Here is an 18,613-nt window from a genome sequence, read left to right on the forward strand (position 1 = left end):
GGCAGCTATTGAGAGTCAGTTAAGCTACTCCACATCTGAGGACATTTTATTGCATTCTTTTTGCTAAATGATCTTACGGAACCCTGAGGATAGCTTATAAGATGCTTTTAAAAATAGGAATATTAACTTAAAAATAAGGACATCAGGCTGTTAATTTATGAGCTTCCCTAGAGGAGAGTTTGTTTATTTGATGGCAATAAATAAACTGGCTGTACATTATAGATATCTCAGGCCTCAGCAGGAGTCTTGGCAGCCACATAGAGAATTTTTTATATTCACATCAATTATATGGAGGGATATGTCCATTCTTCTCTTTATGGATTCAAATCATTTATACGGGGTTACAAGGAGCCCCTTTTCAGCTGTTATCATTAACATAACAGAACCTAGTTTGACAGGCATTTTTATCTTGGCTCCTGATTAGAACAATTTAGTGTTTATATATCTGGACCAAACACAGTGGCTATTAGGTCCAAAATGCAAACATGCACATGTATGTGGATGTGGATACATGCACACAAGTACACGGGACAGACACAGACACACATGGACACACATGCTTAAAAATCATAGTCATTCTAGAGTAACTGGTTGGTCTTCATTAAAATCTTTCTGTCATGATTGAAGAGCTGTTGGACAGTGAATACTGAAGTACAATAGACTAAAAATGCTACTGTATTTATATATTGACTTTTTCTTGTTCTCTAGACTATGGAATCACTCAACAGTGGCAAACCTTTCTTGCAAGCTTTCTATGTAGATCTTCAAGGAGTCATAAAAACCCTGAGGTATTATGCTGGTTGGGCAGACAAAATCCATGGAATGACCATTCCTGTAGGTAAGGGAGATTACAGCATCGGTGTGCACCTAAACCTTCTGATGGCCAAATGCCTTAATAGATTACTTCATTAAAGACAGAAGAGAAGCTTCTTTTCCTGGCTAAGATGAAATCAGATTGTCTTTTTCCAGTGTGCAGTATGCTGCAGAAGCAGACATCAGAAAGTCAGCAAGGGCTGGGCCTGCTATTGTTCTGTCCTACATGCACATTACAAAAAGTGTTTTGTTTCTCTTGCGTATGCCCATCTGAGAAGGAGATGGCTCAAAATCTGCAATGAAATACTGTAATACTTATAAGAATAGATGAGAACACAAAAAAATACTGTGTTAACAGCCCGATTAAGAAACAGCGTGCTTACCTATGTATCTTGTTTATATATGTCTTCCTATTGCCTATGCAAATCATTTTACTTGAGACTAATTTATACTTTTTTATAAAAAGTAATTTATACTTTTTTTTTTATACCAAACTAATTTATACTTTGAGAGAGTTTGCAGTGTTACTGTAGAGAACTGTACATGCGTATCAGATATATTTTGTTATATATGCTTCCTCAAATCATGTGGTGGGATGAGTTTTATACATTATGTATGAGAGTAATCTTTATGACTGCTAAGAAACTAGTTATTCTGCTGATTTTTTTTGGTAAAACGATAACAGAAGAAATCCTCACTGTTATTTTTATTCAACAAGTCTCTTCCTCCTCCTGCTCCTCCCTCCCAGCTGTTTAACCAATACAGGCTGAATTTTCTGTTGCAAAGAAATTCATTTACAGTCTGGACTAGATATACCAACTGCTATAATTATGCAAAATGGCACATGATAGCAAAGAATGATTTTATGCGGGTGCAGTCATTAAGATAAATGACTTATCTTTTAACTACATAAAGTAAATCTTTGGGAAAGCAGTAAGGAAAACCAACATATACTCTATGGATTCTTTTCAGCTTCATGGTGCACACAGTTCATTGCACATGCATGTTAATTACACATTACTGAAGGAGTCCAAAAAAGCCCACTCACAAGTAAATGAATTTGTCATCGTACAGTAGGCACCTTTACACTGCCCATCTATTTCCTTAAAACTACATAATGTAACCTGATAGCTGCAGTACAGTATTTTGCCTCTGTACAACAAATCACAAGATTACCAAAGCAGGGCAAACAGATCATAACTATCACAGTGTTAACCATCACGGTGTTCAGCTTATTAAAATGTCAGTGTGTACTGACTGATGTTTATCATCACTAGTATATTTTCACCCAAGAAATGACAAAATTAGTATTTCTGGTTTAGCCTCTCCTGTAAGGACTCATGAAGATTTCCATAGCTATTTAGGCTGAGATTCATAAATCCTGGTTTTACTGCTTGCATTTCATATTTAAACATGCAGAAGTGCAAAGTGCACCATAAATTCATATATTCAGCAAATTTCCTGTTCCCTAATCCCTTTCTCCCTGGTCCACGAATACCTCCTTCTCACTTGTTAGCCCTGCAGGAACACAGAATTTAGGTCAGTCACCAAAAGGCACTGCCAGCTTAAGGAGAATAAATATTCTCTGATTATTCTTGTCCTCAAATGGTGAAACAGATGAAAACCCTGAATTGCTCAGTGTTGATGGGCTATGCAGGAGGAGAGGAAGCCACATTTTCAGCAGGCCTTCCTAAATGCAAACTTCAGTGCTAACACAGGTATCAGTAGTGTGCAATCATAAGTTATGATTTCTGATATTCACAAATTTGCAGGTTATCAGTTCTGAAGGCCAGTGTTAAACAATGTGCTCTTTACCTTCACTTTCCATCAGCTTGTCAGAGGAAACCAAACAAAACAACAACAAGAAAATAAAGCCCAGTTAGATTTTCTCTGTTTAGTATGTTAATAAATCTGAAACCTCCCAATCTTTTATGTTCCTGTTGAAGGCTTCTTTTCCTATAAAATAAAAATAGGCAAGTGATAGACAAGTAGAAAATAGAGGAACAGTGTTTTTTACAGTCACATTCCTTTTGCTCCAAAAATTGCTAAAACCTTCAGACTGCCCTTTGCTTGCTCCCATTCATAAAGGCTTGATAATTTAAATTAAAACAGAAATGAGGTTAGACTAGAAACTGTTAAACTAATCAACTGAATGCAAGTGAAAAGGTATCTTTACATACAATATATATGGTATAATATAGCTTAAGGAACCAACTCTGCTGTTCTCACACACTAGTTTGCTGTGTGCTGCTGTATGAGGCATGTGGCTATACTACGATTGTTAGGCAAATAAAATATCTATCACAGAGAAATCTGATGGAAATCTCAGCAAACACATCTGTAGAATGTATTGCTGTCGCAAAGTAAGATCCCTGGATAAATGAGGCTTTCTGTTTAGAAAATACAAATCTCTGGACCAGATGCTAAGCAGCTGCAAATTGATCAGGCTCTATTATTATCAATGAGGGCTAAAGTACATCAGCTGAGAATGTTTAAAAAAACCCACAACAACAACCAACCAACCAAACAAAAAAAACTACAAACCTTTTAGAATAAATTTTTAGATTGGATGTGGGATCAGACTGTCAGAACCTTCTCAGGCAATGTCCTTCTGGCTGCCAGCTAGCTAGCAGAAGGCTGAGTAACAAGCATCAGCAATAGCACCTTAGACTGTGTCATTAGCATGAGTTGTATACACAAATAAGAAGAGTTTTAGAAGTTCACTGTTCACTCATTTCATTGTGCTCCCTCATTTCATCCCTGTGCTGACTCATTTCATTTGTGAGCACAGGGAGCTTTCCGTGCTGACTGTTCAGAAAAAAATGATTCACTTCCCCAAACTTGAGTTATTTTGCCATGTTAACAGCTTATTTTACCTTATGGACGAGGCAGCTCTTAGATAAATCTTTCGCTTGTCCAGAGACATCTGAAGCTCCTGAATAATTTGAAGCCAAGTATGTTCACAAACATATTGTTAGAAAGCAATCTAAAAAAATCCTGTCTTAATAGTACCTGTGGATGATGAACTTTGGAAGTAGGTCTCAAAAAGAGCAACTGTCTACAGTGGTGGAAGAAAGCAGGACAAGCAACTCCGCATGGAAGTAATTGCTCTAAGGAAAGAAAGTTCTGCCCACATTTGGTAGAATTAACCACGATTTGTCTGACTTGGCGACCAGGTTCAGCTTATCTATAACTTTATGCTATGAAGCACACAGACATGTGGCAATGATTATGGAGTGACGATCTGAAGTCAATACGGTGCTAACCTAACTGTGTTACTGTTACGTTGTCACCATCCTTCTGGCTGAGAATCCATCTCTCACAGTAATACCAATTACAAGCTGGTATTTTTAGCAGACTCTTTTATATGCCTCTTGAGCACTTAGACAATTTTGCCTGTATATGATTTTGACTTCTACTTTACTTCTGTCTGGTCTGATGAGTCTTCTCATGGTATGTGAACCACATCTGTGAAATATGAAAATCAAACTGATCATCTCTACTTGTGAAACAACTATTCTCATCTCCACAAAGAAGCTGTTAGGAATCATGAGACTGAAATAGTACAATGACATTTTGTCAATGCAGAGCAAACTGACTGATGGACTGTTTTCTTGCCTGATGTGAAACTCCTTTCTGTTTCCTCTGTTCTGTCGCTTGTCTTGGTTATAGAGTATTGTTACCTGTCTCATAACTGTTCTCTTTCTAGCCTCCAGCTGATGTATTGTTAGCTACTTTAGCTCAGATTTCTACTGAGAAAATTCTGTGACGTAGATGTACAAAAATGAGCAAACCTGAAAAGAAGTTGTTTCTAATCAAACTCAATTTCAAGTCTTTACTTAAATGCAAGAAACTTTATAGATTAACCCATTTGCTGTCACCAGAAGTACACTGTAGCAGGTTCCCAAAATGTACTCTCCATTGTGATGTTAGGTCTTCACCCAATACTGAACAAGGCTGTCTGTAGCTCCAGACTGGGGTAGAGGCCACAAAGCTGCCTGGGTGCTCTCATGCCATGTGAAGGAAAGCACATGCACCCACCTGCACTGTGACAAGGGGAGCAAAAGCATTGTAACTGCTCCTCCTCCTATTCCCTTTCTCCTTCTGACCATTTCCTGTCCTAGTAAATCCTCTTCTGTGATTGATCCCAGGTAACGTTCTCATTGTTCTCAAATGCTTTCTTAGTTGAAATGCTTTTTTTAAAGTAAAGAGAGTCAAATTTATCTAGATGACCAAGCACTGTCAGCCTAGGCACACATTTGGGTTACACCTCTACTGTAACCCTTTCTTCAGCTGTAGCCTCACTGAAAAACTTTTGACCTAAATTCAGAGGTAGTTTGAGTCTGGGCTAGTTTATACAGCTACAAGAATCGGTTTAGGTACAAAAGTGATTAAACTACTTTGCACAGAGGCTGGTCAAGCACATTAACAAAGCTGATGGTTAGTCGATGCCTTGATCAGTCCCAGCACACACATCATTTTCCTGCTCTTTATCAATTGAGAAGAAAGCTACATCATAATACAGTATATATAATTGCAGCACATACTTCTGGACCACAGGCAAGGGCTGAGGCAGCAACCATCAGGCAGCGTTGTGAAAGAGTATGAACTCCATCAGCCCCTATACCAGCTGTGCAAAATGAGCCAGCAGAGACTTGCTGCTTTAAGCAGGCGAGGCCATGTGAAAGGTTTCCACAGACCACAGGTCTGACCCCAAATCACAGATCTGTTTATTTCATGACCTGACTCAGGCTGCCCTGAGCTCAACAGTGTTTCCTTCAGTTACAGACTGCAGATCTAGCATAACAGCATGCGCTTTAATTAATGATACGTCTCACCTCTGGATATTGGTTTTTGCCGTTTTTGTTTATCACGACCTTAAGAATAATTACGTGATCAGAAAGCTAAATAAGTATTTTCCTCAAACCTCACACCATCCACACCTGTTCGTGGGTGTCCATTCTGCTTTTCCTGCATGTTTGTTGTTAGGATCTTTATTAGTCCATAATCTTACTTCTGTCAGAAGTCCTGTGAGAAAAGCTCAGTATTTCCAAGTTTCCAGTGGCTTTATCCCTTCATTTATTTATCTACCTCTATCTGTCCAAAAGGTTGGTGAAAACTTTTCTTATTCTCTCATCATGTTTTCCAGCTGCATTCAGCTTTTCCCTGACAACTTAAATTGACTGCCTGTTTAGCTTGAGGCCACGTCTGATACAGGCCTTGTTCTACAAGGCATGGCTATGTGATGACCCTTGTATTCTCCATAGTGTTGAGTTCTGCAGTGAATTGTGCTCAGTTACGCATCGATCACAGGCTTACCACCTTCATGCCACATCTATGGATTCTGGTGTATCATTCCATTACTTTCAACTCCCCTTGTCTTCAGTGGAAGATGAATGAGATGTATGTCACTATTTTCCCATATCTGCTTGTATTATTTGCCTTTATATTGCTTTATTCTAGTCAGTCCTTTCAGGAAATTAACTTTGCGACTCCTTCTCTCATCCCGAAATCAGTAGAGGCCAGTAAGTGGTTTCCTTGCTGCTGCCCTTTTTTGTGCTGTATAGATTGTCCTCTTTCCCAAGGAACAAAGCAGGCTACTTTCTGATGGGTTGCCTGCTTCCTTTGTTCTACAGAAAGAACAATTAGGTTGCTCCTGAACCTAGGTTTCCCATGCTAGCTCATGAAAAAACATTTCCATGAGTTCTTTATTTCTTTTACTGCCATCAAAGGCTGATCCTTAGAGCTTTTTTTTTGTTTGTTCTGCCAAGTCAAACTGCACTTGAGAGTAACCATGCTCATCTGTTTCAGATGGAGATTATTTTACGTTTACAAGACATGAACCCATCGGAGTGTGTGGACAGATCATCCCTGTGAGTATCTCTACCAGCGCCTTCTATTTATTTTCATTTAAACCAGCTCTCTTTAAAGACACATAAAACATGGTCCTCAGCTATGTGTGTTTTCCATTACGAAAAAAGCTGAGCTCATATTGTTGACATATCTTTAACAGCCTCCCTGCAAATGCTTATTTGAACATGCTAATAGGGTTTAGGCTCTGTTATTAGGAGTTAAGTTCTCAAGTCATAGAATTCTCATGATTAAAACAAGCAAAGCAAAACACAGTGTTAATATGCTGGCTGTGGTTATGGATGTTCACACAACTTACGGAAAATTGATGCTTTGCTGTGGCAGTCTTTTTATTTATTTAGTTTTTACTGTGATTTAACAGGCTCCTCAGTTCCTGGGAGAATGTGATGCATTTTAATTCTATTCTTTCCTGCTATTTCTTTTACAAGGCTGGAAGAGACGAAGAAACTCCAGGAGACATATCATTACAATTAACATTGCGTAGCTAGTAAGAGACATTAAATGTTTATTTGTTATGAGAGAGAAACACAGTGTTTCATCAAATATAATACTGCCTCTACACTCCAATATACATCCTTAACACACTGTTGCTGAACATGACATGGGAATTACACTGAAAAGCTAACTTTTTCAGAAGAACTAGTTAACAGGCTTTGGCAGAAATTTCAATGGGAGGCTCATATATAGCTATTAAAATATTGTGTGGAAGCTTTTTTCCTTGACAAAGCATTGGGAAACTAATCAAGACATTCTCTGAAAATTTTGTTCATGTTATTTTGTTCATGTTAACCACAAACCCACTTAACAGCAACATGCAGTATTTCCATTAAATGAGGAGCAGCCAGAAAAGATTACTTTAACAATGCTAAGCCCATTTTCCCTATTTATATTTGTTGTTATTTTATGCCTTTGTTAAGGCATAAAACACTGCGGAAGCTCAGAGTCTGTGGCTACAGCCATCCTGCAGACATCTACGCATTATCCAATTCCATTCACAAGTCATCTTTATGATTTCACACCTTTGTGGCCATTGTTCAGTTCAGTGCATGGATGCAAAGTGGCAACCTCAACAGCTAACCCCAAAGTTGCTAGACATTTCTTTGGATTGTCTCATTGAGCTTAACTGACAAATCTGCTGAAGAAACCTTGGCCAAGGTCTGAAGCAGGATTTATTTAGTTTAGATCTGTAAAACTCTTTGTCTGGGGTACCCAGCCATCTACCACACTTGTCCATTCCCCTTCCCCCCCATCCCCAGTTTCTACTTTGAAACTTCTACATGGCTGTCATACACATCTACTCTAACACTACTGCTAATCTGTTACATATTTCCTTCACAGCTACCAGTCACAGAGTACAGCCCCAGGGCTGCTGCATGCACTCAGCCATTGCACTACCAAATAAATTATTACAAAAATAAAATTAAACAGCAAGCCTAGCACTAAACTCCTCGTCTTCATTCACATCCTAGCTTCCATCAAAACATACCCTCTTTGGCAGCTTTGTAGCATAAACAGGGCTACATACTACCCTATAAAACTCGTCAAAGCTCTCCTTGCAATACCATTACAAGTGCAGGCTGTCAGCACGCTGTTGGCCCAATAGCTCCCCTCCTAGGTTTATATACTAGAGATGGAATTAAAACATCACTTTGTCTCCGGAGTTTATAAACAACTGAGGGAGTAAAAAATTGGGTGTTCGGTGAAGAAAAGACAGTTGTGTATTTTTTCAAGCTAGCCAGGGGCTAGAGAGATGTCTATGAGAGTGGCAGCTGATATGCATCAGGCAGTAACATGTTCTGGCCAGTGGCTGACTGATAGTTTCTGTTTTCTTTCTAAAGGAGATTATTATATGCCTTTATGAGAGTGATGCAATTATTTTATTATGCTAGTATTTTCACTAAAATCACTGGAACTATCCACTTAACCTGTTAGGATCAGACCTGGATGCAGAAAGCTAAAGACTTGTTACCCTTATCTTTACCCACAACTTGTTTATACACCAAATTAATATAACCCACTACATTTTCTGCTGCAGTTACATGAAGTTGAAATTAATGGTGATGCAGAATTTTTATTTCAGCAGTTTTTGTCAACTTTGCACTCTTCTTCTCATGCCTTTCATATAAACTGCAGGGTAAGAAAATTTTGAGAAAAGATGCTAATGAAATGCTTTGACCTAATATTGACACTTATAGAAGAGTTTTACTGTAATTTCATCATTTAGTGATTATATAATTTGAGTATAAATCTTCTGTCTTAAGATGTATTCTAAGAATGGAAATATACATCTAAAAATGCTTCAGCATGAACAAACAGTTCATTCTGAATGTATCTGTAGCAAGAACCATTTGTCGTGAGAGTTAAAAGTGCCAACTGCAAAACAGTAAATGAAATAAAAAGCTGTGAGTAAAAAAAATAACAGCAGAAGATTATTTTATAAAAACTGCGGGTCGGGTCTTTATTTCTTTGAACTGAAGAGAAAGAATGAGAAGGTCACTGTTCTCACTTTCTTAATGGCGGTAATTTAAAAAAAAAAAATTCTTGCTTTGTGCTGGGCAAGATTTATGTTGAGGATAGGCCTGAGAAGTAAGTGAGGTAGCAGCTTGACATCTTGAAAACAAAACACCACTGCAATATTTTTCCATCTATCAACTTTTATTTTTTCCTACAGTGGAACTTCCCCCTGCTGATGTTTGCATGGAAGATTGCTCCAGCTCTGTGCTGTGGCAATACAGTAGTTATTAAACCCGCAGAACAAACACCACTCAGCGCTCTCTATATGGGAGCCCTCATCAAGGAGGTAAGAATAATTGACAGGAATAATGTCCATCTCTCCTTATGGAGAAGGAACTACCAGCACATGGCTGGTTTAACATGCTCTGTCAGTTTTCATAAATCATGCTTCCCTGCATTCATTCCTATTTTGACAGGCTGGCTTTCCACCAGGAGTTGTCAATATTTTGCCAGGATTTGGTCCAATTGTTGGTGCAGCTATAGCATCTCATGTTGGCATTGATAAAATTGCATTTACTGGATCTACTGAGGTAAGAGTGTTCCTAGATAAATACTTAGGGAGATAGAATTAAGTCCTTGCATTACATTTTTCACTGTCACTGAATAAAAGAGATGCATTTATGTAACACCGGTCTGTCCCTCCCAGCTAAGCTTATATACTGTAGTACTATCACAGCATAAATGGCTCTTTTCCTCCAGCTCCTGCTGTGCCCAGCACCTCAGTACAGGAGATATGGCTAGAAAAATATTGCTGGGATTTCCTGTGGGCTTAAGAGGATGTGAATCACATGCAAGTAAGCAGAACATCCAGTGTATATAACAGCATACATAAATTCTGCTTTAGCATTCATAATTTGTGTATCTTGGCATATTTGGGGAAAAGGGGAGAGGAAGGGGGCAAACTGGGGCAAATACACTTCAGCTTCGATGCTGCATTCAAGTATACTGAGGAGGAGGAGGAGGTCTAGAAAGGAAGGATTGCAGGGAGAAAAGGAAATTGTCCAAGGTGTCTGTTCCCAGAATGACACTGAATGTTCCCAACAAAGACGCTGCCCAGAAGATGATGGAGACAATGGTCTCCTGGATGCCAAAATATCTTGCAATGATTCAATGATGCAGACGTTACAGAGGAGGTTAGGACTGAAGAGGAAGGCTGTCATCTGCAGAAAGAGAAACAAATCCCTCAAGTCATATTGTGCAAAGCCAGCCGTTATCAGGGTTGGGCTGGGGGGGGGGGGGGGGGGGCGGGGGCGGGATGATAGAGGTACTCCAGACTGAAGTCACAGGAGAAGGGGCCTTATCTCATCCTCTGAAGGCAGACAGAAAGGAATCTCCATGGGAGTTTCAGGGCTGGTTATATTTAGAGGGTGCTAAAAACAGGCCCTTTTCAATTCAAAATCTGTCAAGCTATTGTATGGAGGGAGCTCAACCCCAGGGATCCAGTCTCTCTTTGATATGCTTGACTCCCACTCGTGGCAGTTGCAGGCTGTATGCATCCCAGGGATGCTGCACTTCATACTGAGTCAAGTTTGTTGAGTCAATAAATAGACTGACCAGACAGCCCTACTAGAGATGTGTGTGTACATTCCTGGTGTGCCCAGGGATTGCAGACACTAGATTAACTCTTTCAAATAAATAATTTTGGTGGAATTATCCTGTAATTGTTTGAAGTTACCACATGAACCTAAATTATCAGTAAAATGTAGCTGTATGCCTAATTTGCATACACAGTTATCTTTCAATTACTATATGCACATTAATTTTTACGGCAATTTTAGATTATAACATACACTGGTTATATACTAAGTCAATGGCACCATTAGATTTCAGATGATTCTGAGGAATTACTATAGTCTTTACATCTCCTGTAACCAATTTATATTAGCATCCTAGAGTACTGAAAACCTTAATACGAGCTGATTACCCCCCATAAATTAAGTTGAAACAATTGTTTTCATAAAGATATGTGGTCTCTGTTTAAGATAAATATTCTATTATACAGGATGTTACACTGTTTGGAGGAGGAAAAATACAGATGGGTTAGGTTTCAAAGTTGTCTTTTGTAGCCAAAATAAATTTTTATTGTAGCTCCAGACAGCTTTAGTTTTAATAGGCGTTTAAACTCAAAAGCTGTGGGTTTTATACTAACTCAGTGCCTACCTTTAAAAGCCTTACTAATAGGAAGTGAAAAGCATTACAGAGATGAAAAAGACATTCTCTAAGAACCTAAAGCAAGAACAGATGGAACGTTTTAATGCAGGGTTAGTGTAAACTATTCCATATTGTTTCTGATTTCCTGTAACACTGATTTTTTGTACGAGCAAGTCAACATTGTAACATTTTAAACACAATGCTGTGATATGAGCTGAACAATGGAGTGTGTAACTACTCCAAAATAGTTTTCCATTTCTAATGAAATAATAATGGAAATATTTTGTCTCTCTAGTCTTGGGGCATGTCAATTGTACATTTCAGTGATGTGGACTTCCAATAGCCATCAGATATGTAAATGGCAAGATACTAACTTCCATTTCCGCCTTTCATCCAGGTGCTAGTTAAGGCAGTTAATACTTTCAACATGAGCAAGTTAATAGTAAAACCAATCAATACAATAGCAAACATCTTCAAGTTCAGATATCTGAAGCATGTTTTCATCTCAAATTTCCACCATGGAGTTCTTTCAGAGAAAAATATAAATGGTTTACCTTTCAAATGTATACTTCTCCCTATTGAAAACTTTCTATTTGCCTGTAAAAATCTCACATATACACACACAGAAAAGGCTATTGCTACCTATTTCCTGCAAAGTTTTTTTTTAAAGAAAGCAGCAGAAATCAGGCTGCTTTTCCTACAAATAATTTTAATGCTAACATTTTACAAAATTTATAGACTCCATTCCACAGACAACAGAAACAAGAGCAAGAAGGCCAAGTTCATGACCTTATCTCAATAAAGTCTGACATAGCCACACCAAAGATCCATCCAGCCTAGTACCTTATCTTGCAATATGACCAGTAACAGATTGCTTATAGAAGAACAGAGCATGTGTGATCCTTTCCCTGCTGTAGCCTCACAACCTCTGGTAGCTGACAATTTAAATACTTCCTAAGCCTAAAGATGTGAGTGGATGATTGTATTGTATTTAATATAGTGACCGATGGCCATGTCATCCTTGCAATTTCTTCAAGATTTGCCTTCATATTATTGTAGCAAGGAATGGAAAGTTTCACAGTTTTTGAACTGTGTGCACTTACAGTTTGTGTTTCCAACATTGATGGGAACTGTTTGCTTCTAAGGAGTTCAGTAAGTCCAAGCTTAACTCTGAGCAGGAAAAAGAAAAGTCATGCTTGGGGACAGTACCCTGGCTCTATTTCTTTTTAATTTCTCAGGTTCTCTAGTGCTTTCAAAATTAAGTACTATTTGCTTTTCAAACACTCTCAAGTACTATGTGAAAAATCATCTAGAAAGACCTATTTTCCTGTGGTACCATCACTGTTAAATTCCACTTCTCTCTTTTCTTCTGACCCTTCTTTTTATGGGTTAGTTTATGCAGAGAAGAACAGTAGTCTTCCAGCTCTTTCTTCCCTTAGAGTACTTCTTGTGGAACACCCTCCCATGGATCACTTCCTCTCCCAGTCCCATAGTACGTGGCTCTCAAAACTCTTCCCTCTAAAGCTCAGAAGGAAGGGCTCTGTAGACACCCAGTGGGCTACGAATTTCACTTTGACAACTGTTGCACTAGAAGAAAGAAAATCATACTGAGTAAGAAAGCAAGCTTAAAAATACTGTGTCTCCTTAAGTTCCAGCAGCTTTCTTGGCTTTGCTTTCTTTGGTTCATACTCTTCAGCAGCTTTTTAACATAAGTGTTTATTTTTACCGTGTTGTTTTTAGTGAACCAGAGCTGATCCATAGACTCCATAATTATGGCCATCTCCTCTAAGGCTTCACCGACACGTTTTTTCCTCATCTTCCACAATCATTGAACTTAAACTGCCCAAAATAATCTTTCCCCAACCAATCTGACCATGTCAACGCTTGTTCCCATTCCTTTCCTACCTTCCCTTGAAAGATCATAAGCATTTTAAGCATCCCATTACATTTTACGGTAGTTCTCCTTGATCTTTCAGGTCCCTAGTTGAAGGGAACTGGTTTAGTTCTGTTTAACAGTTAAATTTTCCTGTAGGACTTACTACCAACAATTTAATTAAAATTCAGTCCGTTTTATTTTCTGAGCTTCAGAACAGATCCAAACTCTAGATGTCTGGTTCACCCATATAATTGGGCTGCAAAGCAAAGAAGTACAGGAGAGGTTATGTAAGTCTCTTCCCCTACAGTTAAATGAGCAGCAGACCTTATTGATTTCCAAGACAACTACTGATGAGGAGACAATTTTTACACATACTAACACATGCAGTGAGGTTCTTCTTCACCTTCCAGTTACCTTCTTATTGTCTGAAAGAACTTTTGCAAAGTAGTGAAAAGTAAAAGATGAACAAATAGTATAGAAAAGCAGCCATAAAGAAGCTGCTTTGCTCTTCGTATGCCTTTATTTTCACACAGGACTGTGAATACAAAGTCACTGCAAATACAGCTATATTTTGACTGCTATGAGCTGTCTGGCCGTGCCTGTATGTGTGCTCCATTTGAACTGGAACAGGGTACTTATAAGTTCTTGGTGCACATGGAATAGTTAGGCACAGTCTGTTTTGGATTTAAGATTAGAGATGATTATGGAGAGTAAGAAGCTATGCATCTAAGAAAATGAGCATCTAAAGGACTGACTGGATTAAAAATCTTGTTTGCTGCAAAAGTGTAATGAGTTCTAATAACTTCTGTTCAAAAAAACAAATGTGTTACCTCCAAATCAGAGTGGCTTACAACTCTCTCCAGTTGTCAGATGCTCTCGAGATGAGAATCATAGATAGTACACAAAATATTTGAAGCCTTGGCCAACTAGAAATTTATCCTAAGTGGCTGCTTTCCACTTTGTTCAAACTATGACCCATTAAAAGGCAGACAGATTAAAGATAGGATTCAGGTCTATGTCCATGCAGTTCTGTGGAGTAACCCAAATAAATATCCAATAAATTGTTCTGGATGCCTGTGTAAACGAAGGGTCTATAAACAACTTCAAAAAAAAACAAAACAGAAGAGTCTGCATTTTGCTTGGCAGAATGTTTTCTTTATGCACTTAGATTAACAAACCATGATCTCATCATTAGTCAACAAGATACTAGAGAGACCATCAAAGCAAACTACAGGAGCGTCGAGGTTGATTCTTGCCAAACAAATGTTCGTAGCTAACAGCTGTATTACCACTGATTCTAATTTACTCAGCAGGATTCGCCTTTCATTTCCAAAGTGATATGAATGTCACAATGCATGATGTAGACAGAAAAAATACCTACTGCACTAGTAATGAGTTGTGTCAGTTCTCCTGTATCATACAATCACATGCTGGTTTTGGACATCAGGAATTACATCCTAACATTTTCCACTTCAACAACAAGAATCCTAAAGGTGATGTGTCCTGTTTTGAGACAGCTAACAATGCTACAAACATGCCCTGTTCAAAGTAAGAATAGTTTAGGCAGGCAATATTATCATTTATTCATTCTATTCTATATTAATTCTTTATTATATTAATTCTTGCTTCTGCTTAACCTGTTTGATCATATCTTGGACAACTATGCTTCCTGAATTAAAAGTTGTTCTTCCCTTTTTCCCTCCTTGGTAATTTTGGAAGAATTTAGGGAACTGTCCTTGGATGACTATGGCCTACAACAATTATTATGTCAAAGGGATGTGCCTTTTTAAAACTGAAACAAATGGGGTGAGGTACAAACCCTTTCAGTCAGTAAGAGTTTAGCCGCAGACTTCCACAGGGCCAGTATTTACCCAAGGAACAAATAAGCCACTTACAGCTTAGGAGTCTCTCCAGGGATTTCTGTTTGGGATTCCCTTTTCACGTGCTGAACAATTCACTGTGCTTTCTTCAGTGCTGGTCCTCACACAGGGCATTGCACAGTCAAATAAAGCTGCTCTTCTTCATGCCAACATTTTAACAGAGACACTTGTCTCTGCTGAATCTGGGGACACATCCCAAACATCCTTGTCCCAAAATGTTACATTTTCATATAATCTGGGTTTAAAATTAATAATAATAATACAAACATCATAGACTAAGTAGAAGCATGGGTTTGAAAGTTTTGCCAGAACACCGATGACTTTCTGTTAGAAAACAGAGGAATTTTTGTATCTGATCATACCGTCTCCTAAAACCTTATCAATCTCCTGTAATTTACAACACTTACCATTCTTCAGAAACCTTCCCAATAACCCAAGAACACTATAATAGCAAAGATGGGTAGCCCAGTTACTTATAATATCTACGTAGCTGATGATCTGTGTTTCTTCCATCAGTTTTTGCACTGTTCATGGAATCTTTTAATTTACAAAGCAAACCCTTGACAGTCTTGTCTATGGTAGAGTGCAAGAAAATTATCTGCCATTCATCTAAGCTGCTGTTCCCTTTGATTCAGGTGTTCCCCAATAGCTTAACATGTATCTGTGACAAAAGGAGGCTCAGAGCAGAGGAGAAGCTGGAGGTTCTGACAAAGATGTAGAGGAAGTATCACAAACCTTGAAGGTTTGCTTTTGACTTGTGAGACTTCCAGTGCTTTAAAAGGCAAAAACACCTGTACCATTTAGATACTGATTTCTGTCTGAAAACAGAGAATTAAGAGAACACAAAAGGCAATAGACTTTTTTTGAATTTCTGCACAGAAGTATTTAAAATGACTGCATGAGCATCCTCTTGAAAGAGACATTAAACTTCCAACACAGAATGTACACATAATGTACAAATAAGCAACAAGCAAGTGTTGTTTATCACAATATACTCTCAATTCCTAACATTCTACAGTTCACAGTCCAGAAACTATTCTTCAAGAAGCTGTTTTTGCACAGGGGTGTTCCAAAATGTTTCTTTAATCTTTTGTTGTTGTTGTTGTTCTGAGTAACAGATTGTTTTCTTTGAGATGGGCCAAATTACATCTGCCTCACACTCCATGCAGCTTACAAGGTTATGGTACTTCACAAGCTATCCAGGGATACTCCTGATATCAATCTTGAAGCCTATTCAAAACAAGGATGGGGAGTCAGGGGTTTCTCTGCCAACATTCCTGCTGAATAAATGCACAACTCCATTATCTGTGGGGGAGTCCTCTCTTCCAGTGTTCCCTTGCAAGTCTGTACTGCCTATTGGGAGCTCACAGATATATCTGAGAGACGCCACAGGAAGCATGTACTGAAAGACCATACAGATTGGAACACTATCACTTATCCCTTTCATGCTGTCTTTCTCCATAAAGAGAGGGTCGGTTACAAAAGGCTGTCTTTGTCGCTAAATAATCACAGCTCCGGTGCCCTCCCTAAGACTTTTCTCAACCTGTGTATATAGGGCACAAAAGGAGCACAGTGAAGAAAAATGCTGAGCAGCCTGAGCCCTACCAACCTCATGTCTACGCCGATTTCTGATGGGAAGGATACAGTGAGGCTGTTAAGTTTATACATGCAAAATCAACAATAACCTCCCTGTATAACAGTACTCTGGACACATTTTTTTCAAATTAACACCATTGTCTCCAAGCCTCATGGACTTTAGTATTTGCCATTCACAGTATTTGGACTTGCATATTTGCCAGTCACTTGTTTGCATATAGTTCTTTTGAAGGCTGTATTTACAGACAGAACAGTTTTGACATTGAAGTGGTAGAATGGAAGTGGGGGAGGGATGGAGGGCTGAACACCTTGCTCTGGTTTCCTCAGTCTGTTCTGCTCTTTGTGGATTTTTGTGGGGAAAGTGGTGATTGTTGTTCTTTGAGAGAGGGAGGTTCAAGGCAGTGAGGGTGTGAATGGCATTGGCTGGCACTGGCTATAAACACAGCATTCTCACTGGTTTAGTGTACATTTCCAGCACAGTTTGAGAGGCTGGAATTTGCAGATGACGTGCTTGATATAAGTAGTGGGAGTAGAGGGCAGGAAAGGTCCTTCTTTTTCATGTTCACTTCTGGCTGTCAGTCAAACACAGCAATAAAATCAGCTCCAATTAAGGGGATATGCAAGGAATTTTGTGATAATGTCAACACTCTATTCCATCAGTACAGGGGTAAAGAAAAGAAGCTAATGTTAATTTCTTTAAAATAAATAAATAAATAAAAAGCCTCTCATACACAATTGTGGTATCACCAGATACACAGTTAATCACAATTGTACATGAAGTCATTCACAATTCCTTCATTATCCTGTGGGGGTGGGTTTCTTTCTTTTTTTTTTTTTTTTTCTGGGGGGGCCCTGGTTTCTGTTTCATTTGCTTTCTGATTACTCCAGTGCTGACTTAACTTTCTCCAGCAGACTGACTTCAGTTCTCTAGTAGGTTTGGCTTCTCATCAATTAACCCCTTACTGCTAGGAATCCCACTCACCTGACCTTAGAAATAGAAAACTGAGAAATCTCATCAGCTAGAGACTATACTAGACTCTATAGTATATAGTATATAGACTATACTAGAGAAAGAAGTCCAACTGCAGACTCACTCACATCTCACTTCACATCTAACTTTCCATGTGATCTTAAAAGATGTCCCACTTGAAAGAAAGTACTTATAAAAGTTCTCAAGTTTATCAGTAGTAAACAGACACTTAATCCTGTGCTTTACTGTGTGTGGTCTTAAATCTACCTGTGATAATTCCTTAGTATGGGCACAGTTACATTTCAACAGTACAGAATCTGATTTATTTTTCACTCATTGATCCAGGGAGGGGAGAATTTCCAGAGAATACAGCTGCTTCTCCAACTATATGCCATGCCCCCTCTGTACAGGGTACACAAAACATGTCAAATACGTAGCTGTCAGACTGCTACTCCTTCAACCCTCATGTTCCTTGGTGAGATCTGCAACTTGAGGCTGCTCCAATTTCCTCATTGGGCTGCATTCTGCTCCAGCTGACCCCACAGTCTACAAAGATATTTAGAGGTGCTTTTGACCTCCTCAACCCATATTAAGATTATCTGTGGTGCAGCTGAGGGTCAGATCTGGGATGGTGCATTTCTAACTTCTTGCCCTGCTTGGTATTCGGCTGTATGCTGCTAATCCTGCAGAAGAGGCTGAAGATTTCCTCAGAATCTGATGTATTCTCAATCATGATTTCAGTGTCAAATTACTTAAAACTTTAAGTGCTGAAAAACAAATTTTGAAGCAAACAAATGCCCTCCCACAGTTTGGCTAACACTCTAGAAACTGTAAGTAGTAAGAGTGAAATAAATTCTACTAACACTCATCGCTTGGGATAACTAATACCTGGACTATATAAAGAAGCGTGATAACAGTTATTACTAATGAACAGTAGTAAGC

The 18,613-nt window shown here is 38.7% G+C and overlaps 1 protein-coding gene and 1 long non-coding RNA gene across 6 annotated transcripts in view; one reads left to right on the forward strand and one right to left on the reverse strand.

Annotated features, from left to right (window-relative positions):
• Nucleotides 1–18,613, forward strand: part of ALDH1A2 (aldehyde dehydrogenase 1 family member A2) — a 56,343-nt gene that overhangs the window by 24,837 nt on the left and 12,893 nt on the right. The window contains exons 4-7 of the mRNA XM_083851165.1: nt 709–838; nt 6,625–6,686; nt 9,356–9,484; nt 9,615–9,728. Coding sequence (XP_083707291.1) covers nt 709–838; nt 6,625–6,686; nt 9,356–9,484; nt 9,615–9,728 — 435 coding nt within the window. The remainder of the gene's footprint in view (nt 1–708; nt 839–6,624; nt 6,687–9,355; nt 9,485–9,614; nt 9,729–18,613) is intronic.
• Nucleotides 1–18,613, reverse strand: part of LOC310905203 — a 68,414-nt gene that overhangs the window by 14,012 nt on the left and 35,789 nt on the right. The window contains exon 1 of one of the 5 annotated variants that reach the window (XR_014588852.1): nt 2,629–6,615. The exons of the other annotated variants lie outside the window; for them this stretch is intronic. This is a non-coding gene — a long non-coding RNA (uncharacterized lncRNA). Of the gene's footprint in view, nt 1–2,628; nt 6,616–18,613 lie in introns of those variants that run through there. 5 annotated transcript variants of the gene reach the window in all.

Source organism: Anser anser, assembly GCF_964211835.1.
Source record: "Anser anser genome assembly, chromosome: 10".
In the NCBI taxonomy this organism is placed as follows: domain Eukaryota; kingdom Metazoa; phylum Chordata; class Aves; order Anseriformes; family Anatidae; genus Anser; species Anser anser.